Source organism: Phoca vitulina, unplaced genomic scaffold, assembly GCF_004348235.1.
Source record: "Phoca vitulina isolate PV1807 unplaced genomic scaffold, GSC_HSeal_1.0 scaffold29, whole genome shotgun sequence".
Lineage (NCBI taxonomy): Eukaryota > Metazoa > Chordata > Mammalia > Carnivora > Phocidae > Phoca > Phoca vitulina.
In genome coordinates, this window is record NW_022589732.1 from 24646008 (window position 1) to 24660377 (window position 14370).

General features: G+C 59.4%; 2 protein-coding genes across 4 annotated transcripts in view; both read left to right on the forward strand.

The window, feature by feature from the left end:
• Positions 1-575: 575 nt before the first annotated feature.
• OPN4 (opsin 4) lies at positions 576-12475 on the forward strand. 3 transcript variants are annotated; one of them, XM_032423922.1, is made up of 10 exons: positions 576-936; positions 2449-2594; positions 3866-3999; positions 4326-4529; positions 5139-5310; positions 5756-5920; positions 6835-6942; positions 7863-8043; positions 9669-9812; positions 12113-12475. In XM_032423922.1, exons 1-10 carry the CDS (start codon positions 808-810, stop codon positions 12191-12193), a joined length of 1464 nt encoding a protein of 487 aa, XP_032279813.1. In that variant the 5' UTR covers positions 576-807; the 3' UTR covers positions 12194-12475. The 3 variants fall into 3 exon arrangements, with proteins under 3 accessions (XP_032279813.1, XP_032279815.1, XP_032279816.1); XM_032423924.1 differs by lacking the exon at positions 12113-12475 and adding an exon at positions 11776-11814 and having other exon boundaries at positions 808-936; positions 2449-2618; positions 3857-3999; XM_032423925.1 differs by lacking the exon at positions 12113-12475 and adding an exon at positions 11776-11814 and having other exon boundaries at positions 808-936.
• Positions 12476-12866: 391 nt separating this feature from the next.
• The window catches only part of LDB3 (LIM domain binding 3), a 60787-nt gene continuing 59283 nt past the window's right edge, over positions 12867-14370 (forward strand). The window contains exon 1 of the mRNA XM_032423972.1: positions 12867-12892. The gene's annotated coding sequence lies outside the window, so the exon portion shown is untranslated. The remainder of the gene's footprint in view (positions 12893-14370) is intronic.

The window sequence follows — 14370 nt, forward strand, 5'->3', positions numbered from 1 at the left end:
TACTTCAATAAAAAAAGTTTATTATCAAAAGGCAACAAACAAAAAAATGCCTTGTGATCTGACCTCACCCTGATTGTGTAATATCATGGCACATCCTCTTAGCTTCTTCATCTGTGCAATGGGTGACCAGCCTTGGCTCTGTGGCGGTGGCTGTGAAGATGGGATGAGCTCGTGCAGGCTGAACTGAGGGCCAGGCGCCCCGTGGAGAGGGTGAAGCTGCCCCCTGGACAGCCGTGGGGGTTACTGAGGGCAGGAGAGGCTGTTCTTGATGAGCTCGGGGGAGAAAGAGAGCCTTGTCAGAGGGGAGGACAAAGCCTTCTGCCCAATGTCTAGGAGCCCAAGCACGGCAGTCTCCCCTGAAATACACACACACACATTCACACTGACACACGCTCTCATACTCATGCACACACACACACACACACACACTTTCACACATGTACGCCACCATCATCAGACCTTCTGTGGACAGACACCCAGGGACCTCTATCTGAGGGAACCCGCAGTACTGAGCAACTGGGCATGTGCGCTCCCAGCTCTGCTACTTAAAGGTGGGGACAGACCCCGTGGCTGTGAGTCGCCATAGCTGTGACATTCGTTCCTTTGTGCTTCACTGGACACAGCAGTCATCAGCTCCGAGAGTAGCTCCAGGCTAGGACCACGCAGGACGCAGGAACAGGCGGCCGGCAGACCAGGCAGGGGTGCTGAGGACGGAGGAAGGTTGGGAGGCCGGGCACTGCTAACATCCTGAGCTCCCTGTGTCCTGGACTTCTCGGTGGGCTCGAGAAAGGACTACCCAACCTCAGGATGAACCCTCCTTCGGGGCCCGGAGCCCAGGAGCCCAGCTCTGTGGCCACCCCAGCCTCACCCAGCAGGTGGGACAGCTCCTGGAGCAGCACGTCCAGCGTGGGCCAAGCTCTGCCCAGCAGTCCCACGGTAAGCCTGGGGCCCGCATGTGCACACACAGAGCCTTCCCTCCCCCACCCTGGCCTCCATGACAGCGAGATAGAAGAGGTCTGAGCTCCTCTGTGGGACCTTGGGTATGTTACCGGACCTCTCTGGGCCTATCCTGCACAAAGAGGCCAATAGAGGAGAGTGTGGGCAATGTCCTTCCCCATGGAGAGCATCCAAGGAACAGAAAGGCCAGCCCTAAAGGGCAAGGGGCTGCAATGGCCCAGACCTGCCCTTGGCTGCATCCATTCCTTTCTGAGAGTGGTTGGATACCCCACAGAGCCTTCCAGAGAGGAAGGCATACCAGAGGCCTCTGGATTGTCCAGACCAGAGTGAAGTGGTGGGTGCTTTCTGCTGCCTATCATTCTGGCCAGGGCCCCAGAGTCATACCCCACCGAACCCACTATTAACTGGGGAGAACTGAGGGTACCCTAAAGACCCTGGGATGCTGGCCTACATCCTGGATAGGACGGGAAGCCTCCATAGCTATAGGAGGCAAGACAGAGACTAAATTGCCCTCCTTCCCAGGAAAGGAGCGGGGCCAGAGGGTTCTTTGAGGCCCCTTGTGCTGGCCTCATGGGGTCATAACCTCCCTGAAGTGACTTTGGGGGACCTAAGCTTTCTTTTTTCTTTTTTAAGTTTATTTATTTAAGATTTATTTATTTATTAGAGAGAGGGGGGAGGGGCAGACAGAGAGGGAAAGAGAATCTCAAGCAGACTCCATGCTGAGCACGAGCCTGACTCGGGGCTCAACCCCACGAACCTGAGATCATGACCTGAACCAAAATCAAGAGTCGGACGTTTAACTGACTCAGCCACCCAGGTGCCCCTAAGTTTATTTTTTTTATTTAAGTAATCTCTACAACCAATGTGGGGCTCAAACTTGCGACCCCGAGATCGAGAGTCGCCAGCCAGGTGCCCCCTAAGCTTTCTTTTTAAAGGGGAATTCTTGTCCTCTGTCTCATGCCAGGTATCAAGGTCAACGCTCCCCATTTATACTGTGAGGGGATACAACCTCTTCTTTGAGGCTGGGGAGGGGCTGGGGTTCCTGAGGAGAGGGGCTCCACCCAGCTCCGCCACCCCAGAGTCTGCGGGGCCTAGAAGACCATTGCTAAGCGCCTCGAGCGCTTCGGTCAGGGCCCATGCCATGGAGAGGAAGCACTGAGGGGATGGATCTGCCTTCTCCCCAAGGAAAGGTAGACTCACTCCAGCCATGTCACTCCTTGTCAGACATGTGTCTGTCTGTCCGTTCAGCCTCCAACAGGTGATTCTAGAAGCCTCATGCCTCTGTGCCACGGTGCAGGAGCTCAGGCTTGACTTTAGAGAGATCTGCGTTTCCCCTCTGGTTCAGCTACTGCCTTGCAGTGTGGGCAAGTGGCTGTGCCACTCTGAGCCTCAGTTTCCCTACTGGTCTACCAGGAACCTTAACCCTCTCTTCTCAGGGTTATTCCAGATGATAGGATAACGTGATGCTCATGTTTCTCTGTCTCTCCACAGGCAGCCGCGGCTCGGGCTGCTGCCTGGGTCCCCTTCCCAACGGTGGATGTTCCGGACCATGCCCACTACATCCTGGGCACAGTGATCCTGCTGGTGGGGCTCACGGGGATGCTGGGCAATCTGATGGTCATCTATACCTTCTGCAGGTGCCTGGTTGGCGGGACTAGGGCATGGGCACCGAGGGCAGCCAGTCATGCAGAGACAGGGCAGGAAGGCTGTCTCCAGCTCTGCAGGGCACTGTTGAGCCTGGGTGGGGACGCCACTGCCAAGCCCGTGGTGGTCTCAGGACAGGTCTCCATCTTCTAGCTTAGGGAAGGGGCCAAAAAATAGTCCAGGGCAGCTTGAGTGGCACATGCCAATTGGGCCCCGGGCACACCTTCTGTGTAGGATAAATTTCTCTACGACTCACATGCCTCTGCCCATTCTTTTTTTTTTTTTTTAAAGATTTTATTTATTTACGACAGAGACACAGCGAGAGAGGGAACACAAGCAGGGGGAGTGGGAGAGGGAGAAGCAGGCTTCCCGCTGAGCAGGGAGCCCGATGCGGGGCTTGATCCCAGGACCCTGGGATCATGACCTGAGTTGAAGGCAGACGTTTAACCGACTGAGCCACCCAGGTGTCCCTGTGGGTCCATTTTTCTTGTCTGCAAAATGGAGTTGTGGTTTACTTCATGGAGTCAATGTATGATTACACAAGTTCATGTCTGTGCAGTGCCCATCCAATAAGCGTTTGAATCCTGGCCATGCCACTTACTGAGTCTTGTTATCTGGAGCAAGCCACCTCGAGGGTGGGAGCCTCAGGATTCTCATCTGGAAAAGAGGGAGGGCTAGATGCAAAGATGGATGATTACGGGAGAGGCGTTTGTGAAAGTGCCTGGCCTGTGGGGCACACCTGTCTGTCCCTCTGCCCTGGGCCAACCCCAAGTGTGAAGACTGCAGAGATACTGGAAGAAGGGGTACAAGGAGGGGTGCCTGGGGGAGAAGGAGGTAGAGGAGCTCTTGGGAAGGCACATCTGAGCCTGAGCATGTAGGAGGAGCCACTGGGGAGAATTGGCCTGGAGGGGTTCAGACGAATGAGGGGTGTGTCCAAGGAGAGAGTGCGGATCATGCAGAGGGGATCCAGAAGGCGAGAGGAAGAAACAGACGTGTCTTAAAGCCAGCTTCGGCAGGGCTGCACAGCACTCTGGGGGCAGTACTGCTCCCCATCTGAGGCAAGAGCTGCTGCCTGGAGGGGGCCTCACTTCTCAGCCCACACTGTCAGGCTCTAGAGCTGTCTGGCTGGTGCTTGTTGGGCAGCAGCAGGATGGGCGGTGGCCCTGTGGCTTGTGCCCATGTGTGTGCGTGTGTGCACGTGTGCTCCTAGCTCAGGGAAGCTCCAGAGCAGAAGCACCTCCTGACAGTTTCCGACCCTTCACAGGACCAGAGGCCTCAGGACACCCTCCAACATGTTCATTATCAACCTCGCAGTCAGCGACTTTTTCATGTCCTTCACCCAGGCCCCTGTCTTCTTCGCCAGCAGCCTCTATAAGCGGTGGCTCTTCGGGGAGGCAGGTAGACATTCGGGATTCCCTTCTGCTGGAGGGAGGAGGAGGGTTGTGGCAGGGGATGCCCACAGTGGAGGCTGGCCTTGAACGAGGAGGTGATTGGCTCTTCCTGGGCAGGGAGTGGGTGGCCGTGCTCGATCCCGTGAGTGAGCAAGAGGGAAGATTCAGCTTCTCGGCCGGATGTGGCAAGTAGCCAGGGTGGAGAGGGGCTCAGGGATGCTTTTCTGGAGAGGTGAAGGCAGGAGCTGAGTATGTACCACCCCCAGACCCCCCTCCTCTGGGGTAACTAATGGGCTCCTGCCGTGGTCTGAGGTTGGGGAGCTGTGCCCACAGGCTGTGAGTTCTATGCCTTCTGTGGGGCTGTCTTCGGCATCACCTCCATGATTACCCTAACGGCCATCGCTCTGGACCGCTACCTGGTGATCATGCACCCACTGGCCACCATCGGGGTGGTGTCCAAGAGGCGGGCAGCGCTTGTCCTGGTGGGCGTCTGGCTCTATGCCCTGGCCTGGAGTCTGCCACCCTTCTTTGGCTGGAGTAAGTGGACTGGGGGAATTGGGAGAGAGGACGATAAGCTGGGTGGGGCATGTTCAAGGGGCAGGTAGGTAGACTTGGGTTGGCCAGCTGGCAGGAGGGGCCAAGGGAATTCTTGAGCCTCAAGGCAGATGGATATTCAGGGGGCATGACTAGCAGCAGGGAAAACTGAGGTAGAACCACCAGCAACCAGAGGATGACCTGGGCTCCCACATGGTTCTTGGGCGGCAGTAAGTGACAGGCACATCTGATGCTGAGTTTTAGCATCATACAGGCAGGCCTTGGGGTGTAGGCTTGAGCAAGTAGGAGAGTTAGCAGCAAGGTCCTTTCTGTGGCAGGACCAAAAACCTGGCCAAAATCTGGAGGATAATACCCTGGAGCTATGGTGAGGTCTCTGTTCCAACCTGGTAAAAATGGGCAGCAGTGGGCTTTGCCTGCTAGAACTAGCTGGGAAAGCTTCCCTCCACATGCCCTGACTTCCTCACTGCACTGGGCAGGGCTGGAGTGGGGACCAGTGTTCAGGGAGCCCGGGCCCCACAGCTAAAGCCTCTGCTGGATGAGGAGCCTGAAGCATGCTGGGCCGAAGGCTGAGCACCTATTCCTGGCTCCTAGGTGCCTATGTACCCGAGGGGCTGCTGACCTCCTGCTCCTGGGACTACATGAGCTTCACACCTTCCGTCCGAGCCTACACCATGCTGCTCTTCTGCTTCGTGTTCTTCCTCCCCCTGCTGGTCATCATCTACTGCTACATCTTCATCTTCAGGGCCATCCGGGAGACAGGCCAGTAAGAGCTGGGCGTGGAGGAGGGGCTCGATGGGAGGGTGGCCACACGCCTTTGCCAGGGCTGCCCCTACCCAGCCCCCAGCCTCACACTGCACCCTCCCCATCCCCAGGACATTCCTTCCCAGCTCCACAAGGGCAAAGACAAGCTGAGCCCATGTGCTTAGGGGGTGAGGTGCCCAGAGACCAGCACAACCTGGGTGCCTAGAGAAGTCTCAGGAGACAGGGGCTTCTGAGGAGGGGGCCTTTGGCTTGATCAGGAGGTCCACGGGGTGAGAAGACACCACAGGCAGAACCACAGGGAGACAGCTTAGGCTGGATGTAACGGAGAACTTTCTGGGAGTCTGGAGAGAATGGCCAGGTCCAGGGAGCCTCCCCGACTGCAGCCATGACCGTGGCCCTCACTGACGCTAGAGCGGGGTCAGACTCGGACTTTGTGCCTGTGCTAGGGCTCTCCAGACTTTCAGGGCCTGTGAGGGCGGTGTTAGGTCCCCCCGACAACGGCAGCGGCTACAGAGAGAGTGGAAAATGGCCAAGATTGAGCTGCTGGTCATCCTTCTCTTCGTGCTCTCCTGGGCCCCCTACTCCGCTGTGGCCCTGACGGCCTTTGCTGGGTGAGCAGTGCCCAAAGGGCCGGGACAGGGGCTGGAGGGGGTGGGAGGAGGGAAGGGGACCCTGCAGCGGCCTCTCCCTCCCCAGCCCAAGCCGGAGCCAGCCATTCTTACACTCAAAGCCCAGCCTCACAGCCAGTCATTCATTTTCCCTGCGGCGGCAGCGAGGTTCACCTGCGGGAGATGGCCCTGCCACTTCCTGGAGGCACTGGGACCCATGCTGTGGGAGCTCTGGGTTTGGCCTGAGGGCCTGCAGGGGCTCCCAGGTCCTGCCAGATCCCGCGGGAACACAAGACGCTCCCTGAGGTTCCGGCTCTCTCTTCACCTGGGCTGTGGGCACATGGCCTGGGGTGCCGCTCACCTCCTGCCTGCCAGCCCTTCGTGGCTCGAGTCTGGGCACTTGATGTCTGCAGCAGCGAGGACATAGGCCAGACTTCAGAAGCACTTTGAGACAGTGAGAGTTTTTCATCCTGGGGGGTGTCTGGGTCCGAGACCTCCTTGTGCCGGAAGGGCCTGGTGCCGGCTAAGGCTGTCTTGTGAGTCACTCTAAGAGAGCCAGGGGAGAAGCGGGTCTCAGGGTTGTGTGCGGTGGGGGAGGAACTGGCCAGAGGCCCAGAGGCCCAGAGGCCCTAGGGGTGGGGAGCGTTTCCTCCCAACAGCACAGGCTCCAAGCTATCATGGGACCTGGCTGAACCCCCCAACCTGGCTCCTCTTCCCCTCAGCAACCATCCCTCAGCAGCCCCCCAGGTTTCCGCTCACCTCAGGTCAGAATTCTCCCGGCATCGCAGTCCCTCTTGGCTGTGCTGGTTTGGGCTGCAGGGCCTGGCCCAGAGGAAGAAGCTTCCTGAGAGGGCAAGTGGGCCGTGGAGTCTCTGGGAGGGCTGGCTGGCGGGGGGATCACAGCTTCTCCGTCCTAGGTACGCGCATGTCCTGACACCCTACATGAACACCGTGCCTGCTGTCATCGCCAAGGCCTCTGCCATCCACAACCCCATCATTTACGCCATCACCCACCCCAAGTACAGGTGCGGCCCTCCTCCAGGACCCAGCCCCACATCCCCGGGCCACGGAGGGTCAGAAGCTGTGAATGGGGACAGAGGCTGGCCATCTTTCCTATCTCTCGTATATATGCATTGGGTGGGGGCCTCCCGCAGCTGGGAGCAGCCAGTGACACTGGGTGGGGTCTGGAGCTGGTGTGACCCCCTCTGCTGCTCCAGTTTCCCACAGGGATCAGCTTGGAGGGACTTCAGAGCTCCCTGGGCAGTGTCCAATCCTGCCTATGGCATTTTTGGAGCCAAGGCCAAAAGGCAGCTGGGATGGCCGATCAGCAGTGATGCCCTCTACAAAGAGAAGAAGCCCCCGGACAGCAATGTCCTGGAGACCACAGTAGGGAGAGGTTCAAGGGCCCTGGCGGAGGCCCGGGGGTGCTTCTGGCCCAGAGCGCTCTCTGCTGATGGATTCCCAGCACAGCTGGCCTCTCCCTCGAGGGGCCCCTCAGTGCTTCCTTTTGCCTGGTGGTGTCCGTAACTCGCCGCCCTGCTGAGGCCAGCTGTAGGCTCAGAGGCTGCTCGGGAGTGTCCCTGTCCTCACTGGAAGGGACGCAGCTTGGGCCAGCCCCTTGAGAGCTGAGACCAAGCCCCTCGCCGAACCTGCTACCCTCCGTGCCCATGGCCCCAGTGTCTGTCTGTCCATCCCCAAGGCTATGGGCCTGTCAGTCTCTTTCACCCCAGCATCTGTCTGTCCTTCCTCATCACTTCCTATGACTGCCAGTCTTTTTGTCCATTCCCATCATCCCATCATCTGTCTGTCCTCATAACCCCAGTGTCTGAACCACCCATTTCCCCATTCTGTCCACTCCCATTAGCTTCATATCAGTCTGTCCATCCTCCCCTATCTCCCGGTGTCTGCCTGTCCATCCCCCTAACCAGCTGTGCGGTTCCTGCAGAATGGCCATTGCCCAGCACCTGCCCTGCCTGCGGGTGCTGCTGGGCGTGTCAGGCCAGCGCCGTGGCCCCTACACCAGCTACCGCTCCACCCACCCCTCCACACTGAGCAGCCAGGCCTCGGACCTCAGCTGGATCTCTGGACAGAGGCGCCAGGCATCCCTGGGCTCGGAGAGCGAGGTGGTAAGGATGCGATGGCCTCCCGAGGCTAGCACCTCACCCTCCTTTCCTCAACCAGGCCAGCTTCATGCCTCTGAGACCCAGGGACCCTCAGGACCCCAGGATGCTGGCAGGAAGAGCCCTTCACGACTGCCCCATGGCCTTCCCTTGCCCCATTCCCCCCAACAGGCAGGGGCCCAGGGGCCAGAGAGGCAATGGGTTGGCCCAAGGTCACCCAGTAGCAGGGCCGGGACTGATGCGTCTTCCAACGCCAGGTCATCTCTCTTCCATGATGGCAGTATTCCAGGAGCTTAGAGCCGCGAAAAGACAGGCATTTCTGGCCCTAGATGGGCCTCCCGAGAGACAGGCCGGAGCTAGCTCGGGGCCCTTTGTTCTTAGCCTTAAGCCCCCTCTTCCTGGGAGCCTTGAGGAGCCCACAGGATACAGTGGAAGGAGTATTGGCCCTGGAGTCAGGGGACCTGGGTTCAAGGCTCAGTTCTACCACATCCTCACTGTGTGAGCTTGGGCAGGTCACTCACCCCTTTTGAGCCTGTGTGTTCTTCTCTAAAAGGGAAAACAGTTGTCTCTACATCCAAGACTGGCTAGGGTGCACATGAGTGGGTGCTAACCCCACAGTTGGTGTTAGCCCTGGGAGCTACCAGCCTGCCAGTTCCTCTTTGGGACCCAGGGCTGTGATGCCCCTTAATGCCCCCAGGAGAGCTCTCTGTGCTGTGGCCTCCCGTCCCCAGCCACACCTGGGTTCCTCCATCATTGTAACTACAGGGCCCACCGTGGGCCTCACCAAGAATCTCCACTGACCTCTTCCCACTGCTTCCAGCCCTGGGGGCTGAGGGAGGAGATATCAGAGGTCCCTTCCCTGAACCACATGTAGTGAACAACATCAAGGAGTGAATGTTATCCGTCAACAGAGGCCTAGACCCTCGTGAAGACAGACCCACCCCACACGCTTAAGAAGGCACACAGTGCACGCACGCGCACGCGCACACACACATACTAGCGCGCACACACACACTAGCACACACGTGCGCACACACACACGCACACGCACACACTAGCATACACTAGCACACACACGCTAGCGCACACACTAGCACACGTGCGCGCGCACACGCTAGCACACACGTGCACGCACACACACTAGCACGCACACGCGCACGCACACGATAGCGCACACACTAGCACACGCGCGCGTGCACACGCACTAGCGCGCACGCGCACACACTAGCACACACACTAGCACGCGCACACACTAGCACACACACGATAGCGCACACACTAGCACACGCGCGCGTGCAGACACACTAGCACGCACGCGCACGCGCACACACTAGCGCACACACTAGCACGTGCACGCGCACACACTAGCACACACACGATAGCGCACACACTAGCACACGCGCGCGTGCAGACACACTAGCGCGCACGTGCACGCGCACACACTAGCACACACACTAGCACAGGCACACAGTTTGCAGGGGTTTGGTGACCAGCGAGCCTATAGTACCACGGACCTCACTGCAGTGAATACGTGTGTGGAGGATGGAGACAGTCTTGGCCAGGGAAGAGGGCAGGAGCGGGGACTTTGGAGGGTCCCTCTCACCTCACAGTGCCTCTCCCCCCTTCCCCAGGGCTGGATGGACACAGAGGCAGCAGCTGTGTGGGGGGCTGCCCAGCAAGTAAGCGGCCGCTTCCCCTGCAGTCAGGGCCTGGAGGACATGGAAGCCAAGGCCCCTCTCAGGCCGCAGGAGCAGGAAGCAGAGACTCCTGGGAAGGTGACTGGGTGTGGCACCTGCCAATCCATACAGGGGTGGGGACAAGGGGCCAGTAGCCCAGGGAGTGGCCGGGAAAGGGGAGCTGTTCTTGCGGGCAGGCCCAGCGCCCTCTGGGAGTCACTCCTTCCCCACCCAGGTGTCCCCTGCCTGCTTGGGGTGCCTGGGGGTCTCTGTGACTCCATGATGCTGTGGGCAGCCCTGAGTGAGTCTGGACCGCACCCGAGAGTCTGTGTGATTGTGCGACCCTGACGATGCATATACGTGGCAAGCGGTGGTGGCTCTCCAGTGATGAACGTACAGTAAGTGTGTGCGAGCAGGACAGGACGTGTGTGCAGTGAGCCAGCGGAGTATGGCTTGTGCCTGTGTGTGACCATGTGCCCTGCACATGTTCTCTGTCACTGTGACACCACAGGGCACAGGATTGAGTGTGCCCCAACATGTCTGCTCTAAGCTGCGTGTGACCGAGTGTGGGCGGTGTGTACCTCTCTGTGTGATTGGAGGCTGGATGTACCTGGGGGGGGGTTGTTGCGAGCCGTGTATGTGCTCCCAGTGAATGCCCTGGGATTAGGATGTCACCCAGAATACTTGTGGCTATTAAAAGAAGGCCAGCTGTCAGCCCAAGTGCCTATGGAACGGAATGTCGATGGCGATTAGAGAAGGCCATATTCTGGAACGCTGGAAATGCCGTGTGCACAGGCCCCGAGGCTACCCGTCCCCCTCCCCCTGCAGCTGACAGCTCCCCACCCAGCCCCTCCGTTCACACCCGCACAACACCCCCAGCTCCTGGGCTCTCTTGGGCTTCCCCGCGAGCCCAAGACCATGTCCTGCCTTCCTTCCTCCAGGACATTCCTTGGGTGTCGCAGAGATGGGGAGACCTGGGCTGCTCCCTCCAGCTGTGGAGCCCCTGCCTCTCCCGGGGAGCACCGCTCCCGGGATGCACCAGCCCCAGGGAGGACTCCCACCCCAGCCCTGAGCCTGGGCACTGTGCACGGCCAAAGAGGCCAGGACAGCGACGGGCAGTGCCCCCCCGGGCTGGGGAGGGGGCCGTGATGAAAGGGACTGTGCCCGTCCTGGAGGGAATACTGGGCTGGGCTGTGGCATAGGGCAGAGAGGGACAGCACATCAGCAGTCACCTAACACATGTGATAAGCCCTGCCATTGAGATATCAGCACACAGGGTGCCGGAAGAAGAGGCAAGTCCCTGAGGGCTCCCCGGGGAAGGTGGGGGTCATGTTGAGCAGTCCAGGGGAGGGAACGCCCTGTGTGAATGCAGCAGGGGGGTCCTGGGGGGGTGCTTGGTGTGTCCTGGAATAGAATGTTGCTCTGTGACCCGGGAGCAGCCAAGGGACTCTGGGAGCTGGTGGGGACATAAGAAGAGAAGGGCAGGAGGTGGTTGGAACTTGCGGAGGCCTGATCAGGTGTTGACCTGAGGGGTGTCCAGCTGTGAGCCTGGGGAGGAGAGAGCCCTCGGAGGGAGGACTGAGCAGGGGCCCTGCGGTGGGCTCAGTCAGCCTCGTGGGGTAGGGCCTCTCTGCAGTGGCTGGGGAAGCACAGGTTGAACAGGATGAGGCAGCAGGGAGAAACCCGGAGGAAGCTGGTGTTGTAGGACAGGCGAGAAATGGGGTGTTGAACGCAGCAGAGAGAGGGGGGTGCTGGGGCCCCAGGAGGAGTGGAGGAAGTGGGGGCAAGGGGAGCTCAGTCCTGCCTGACTGCAGGAGTCTGAGAGCCTAGGATATATCCCAGGGGGACGTCCTGTTGGTGGCCTTGGACATGGCCGGCTCCATCCCCCAGGCCATATTGCCTGCGGTCTCGGAGGAGGCCCATCCCCCAGCCAGGACCCCACCTGGCCCCTCCAGGCAACCTCCCTTCACTGCTCGGTGACCCTGTACATGGAGGGTCATTGGGGGACTGCTCCCTGGGGGACACTCCTTGGGCTAAGCAGATGTGTGCTGTTTGCTTTCAGACCAAGGGGCTGCTCCCCAGCCTGGACCCCAGGATGTAGGGTGCCCACGGGCTCCCCTTTTCTTCTGGGACACATCTAGCCCCTTCACCTCCCCCTCATACACACAGCCCAGGATTACCCCCATGAGCCTGCAGGCTTTGGAAGTGGCCCTGTCACCCCTGCTGTGCTGGATTCATGGCCCCACACCACAAAACTCCTGCCCTGCCAAGTGCTCTGCACCCACTTCTCATCTCAACAGCCTGTACCCCAGGCTCAGCCTGAAGCGTGGGAGCCCAGGCCCTCCTGCTTCCCGGAGTCGTCTGCCTCGCCTCAAATGCTGTGTGCTGTGATTGTCCAGGCAATGACAATGGCGACGGCTCCGTGGGACACGCCGGCCAATTGTGAGCTGCCTCTGCACCCGGGCTGGGCCTTTCACTGACACGGGCAGCCCAGTGCGGCATCCCTGCAGCCCGCGTTGGAAGCCGAGCACAGACCTCACGCTCCGGGGACTGTTGTTCCCCTCTCTCCCCTGTCCCTGCTTCCTGAGTACTCTTTCTGCCGTGGCCCACACTCTAGTGCACTCTCCTCTAGGAACATATTTGCATGCACCAAGCACATGCGTGCACACTCTGCACCTGGGGTTTGTCTCAAATCAGTGGTCTAAGTTCATACCGGGGCTGTATGTCTCTGACAGTGTATAGGAAAATAAAAAGCAGAGAAGTTCTCCTCGAACAAGCATGGTCTTTACCTAGGGGTGCGGTGATGGGGGAGAGACCCAGGGCCTGACCTCTGATGCCCACAGCAGCCTCTCTTTCTCCCCTCCCTCTGTCCCCCATCTGGCAACTCTCACTCCTGAAGCCTCCATCTCAAACTGCAAGGGGCAGGGTGGATGAGGGACAGAGACGGGGCTTGCCCCCGTCCCCACTCCCCAATAAGCTGCTGTTATCAGGAAGCACTTAGTGCCCAGCCTGTGGGGACCAGCTGCTCTCTGGCTGGCTTCTGGTCTCCCAGGGGAGGCAGATGGAGGGAGGCCGGCCTTCCCCTTTAAGAGCATCCTTCCCACTCCCCCTCCCTCTCCCCAGAGGCAGCATCAGGCAGTGTGGTTGCCAGAGTCCAGAGAGAGAGCCTGCAGCTCCAGGTACTGCCTAGCCCGGGGCCTCTACCCCCCCGCACCCCCGTGGGATCGGCTCCTTTCTTTCCCCACACTGGTCATACTTGCTGCTGGGTCCTCTCCAGCTTGGCAGGACAGACCCCTCCCAGGAAAGGGGGTAAAACTGGAGGTGGGGAGGGATGGGATGGGGCCTGGGGGTGGGGCAGGAGCTGGTATGGGGGAGGGTGGGGTGCTGGCCATGAGTGGCTGGCTTTCTGGGCCAGGCCCGAGCAGCAGGGACAGACTGGGCTGTATGATACATAGTAGAAGAGGTGGTACAGTGGGTGAAAGAATACAGGTCCCTCCTTGACTTCTTCCACTTGATATTTTTGTGAACTTGGGCAAGTTACCAAATGCCCGTGTTGTGGGGACTCCTACTGTGCACGTTGTATGGGCCAGGGCCCGGGCATCAGGTGGGGTGCTGGTCACTGGGAAATTACTCACACCCAGGCCTGCACTGAGTCCTCAGGGCCCAGCTTAGGCTAGAGCCTTCCCGGAGGGCCAAAGAGCAGCCAGCCTAGTCACCTTCACCTTCCGTGAGCCTCAGTTTCCTCAGCCAGAGCCAGGATGGCCTTGAACTATCTCCAGACCACACAGGGCCTGAGGTCTCTTCTGAGGAAGGGCTTCTGGAGGTATCTTGGCCCAAAGACCACACTGGCTGGAGTCCTGAGGGGCCTCGGCCCCCAGGCCTCCACCCAGAACACACTGTCTCTGGGTTACAAGCTGAACACACCGCACACACTTCCCCGTCCCTATGCCTTCTGGCCCCATGTCCCAGCAGCTGAGCAGATGGCATCTCCTCCTCTCCTCCCTGCCCCCTGCCATTCCAGTGCAAAGGGCATGGGGACCTGGCATGCAACATTGGCAGCTGGAGCTTTCCATGCTGCTGTCAAGTTTTCCAGAGCACAAATGAGACAGGAGAGCCAGGAATAACCTCTGGGCCCCTAGAGGGTCTGGAGGGTGTGGGCCTGCCTCAGACCTGCTTTCAGACCCTAGGCCAGCAGCCTGTGCCCTTCACTCCCATGCCCGGTCTGGGCACTGGGAGGTGCCTGCGGCCACTGGGAACCTATTATCTGGCACGGGTCCATTAGGATTGAGCCCCATTCAGGTGCTCCAGTGTGGCCTGGGTCCATTCCCTGTGTGACCTTGGAGAAGTCACTTAACCTCTCTGAGCCCTGGTTGCCGCAGGCTGAGGTGGTAGCCTCTCAGGATCTGAGGGGATAATGGCATGAGGGACCTGGAGCTGAGTTTGGCCATGCCCAGAGCTCCTGTTATTATTATGATCATTTTTACAGCTGGACAACCCTGGGCCAATGGCTAGTCTCCTGAGCAGTAGCTCTGTCCAGACCAGCCAGAGGCTCAGCTTGGTCCCAGGCTTCCTGCTGGGTAAGCTACAACCTCAGAGTCCTCACCAGGGAGGACTCTGCACAGGAAGACAGCAAACTGCAAAGCCTCGGCCCAAAGGA

Coding starts and splice junctions, on each gene's coding strand:
- OPN4 (XM_032423922.1), top strand. CDS start 808: ATGAACCCTCCTTCGGGGCCCGGAGCCCAGGAGCCCAGCTCTGTGGCC. Junction 4,530..5,138: donor GCCACCCTTCTTTGGCTGGA/GTAAGTGGACTG, acceptor CCTGGCTCCTAG/GTGCCTATGTACCCGAGGGG. Junction 5,311..5,755: donor GCCATCCGGGAGACAGGCCA/GTAAGAGCTGGG, acceptor TGCCTGTGCTAG/GGCTCTCCAGACTTTCAGGG.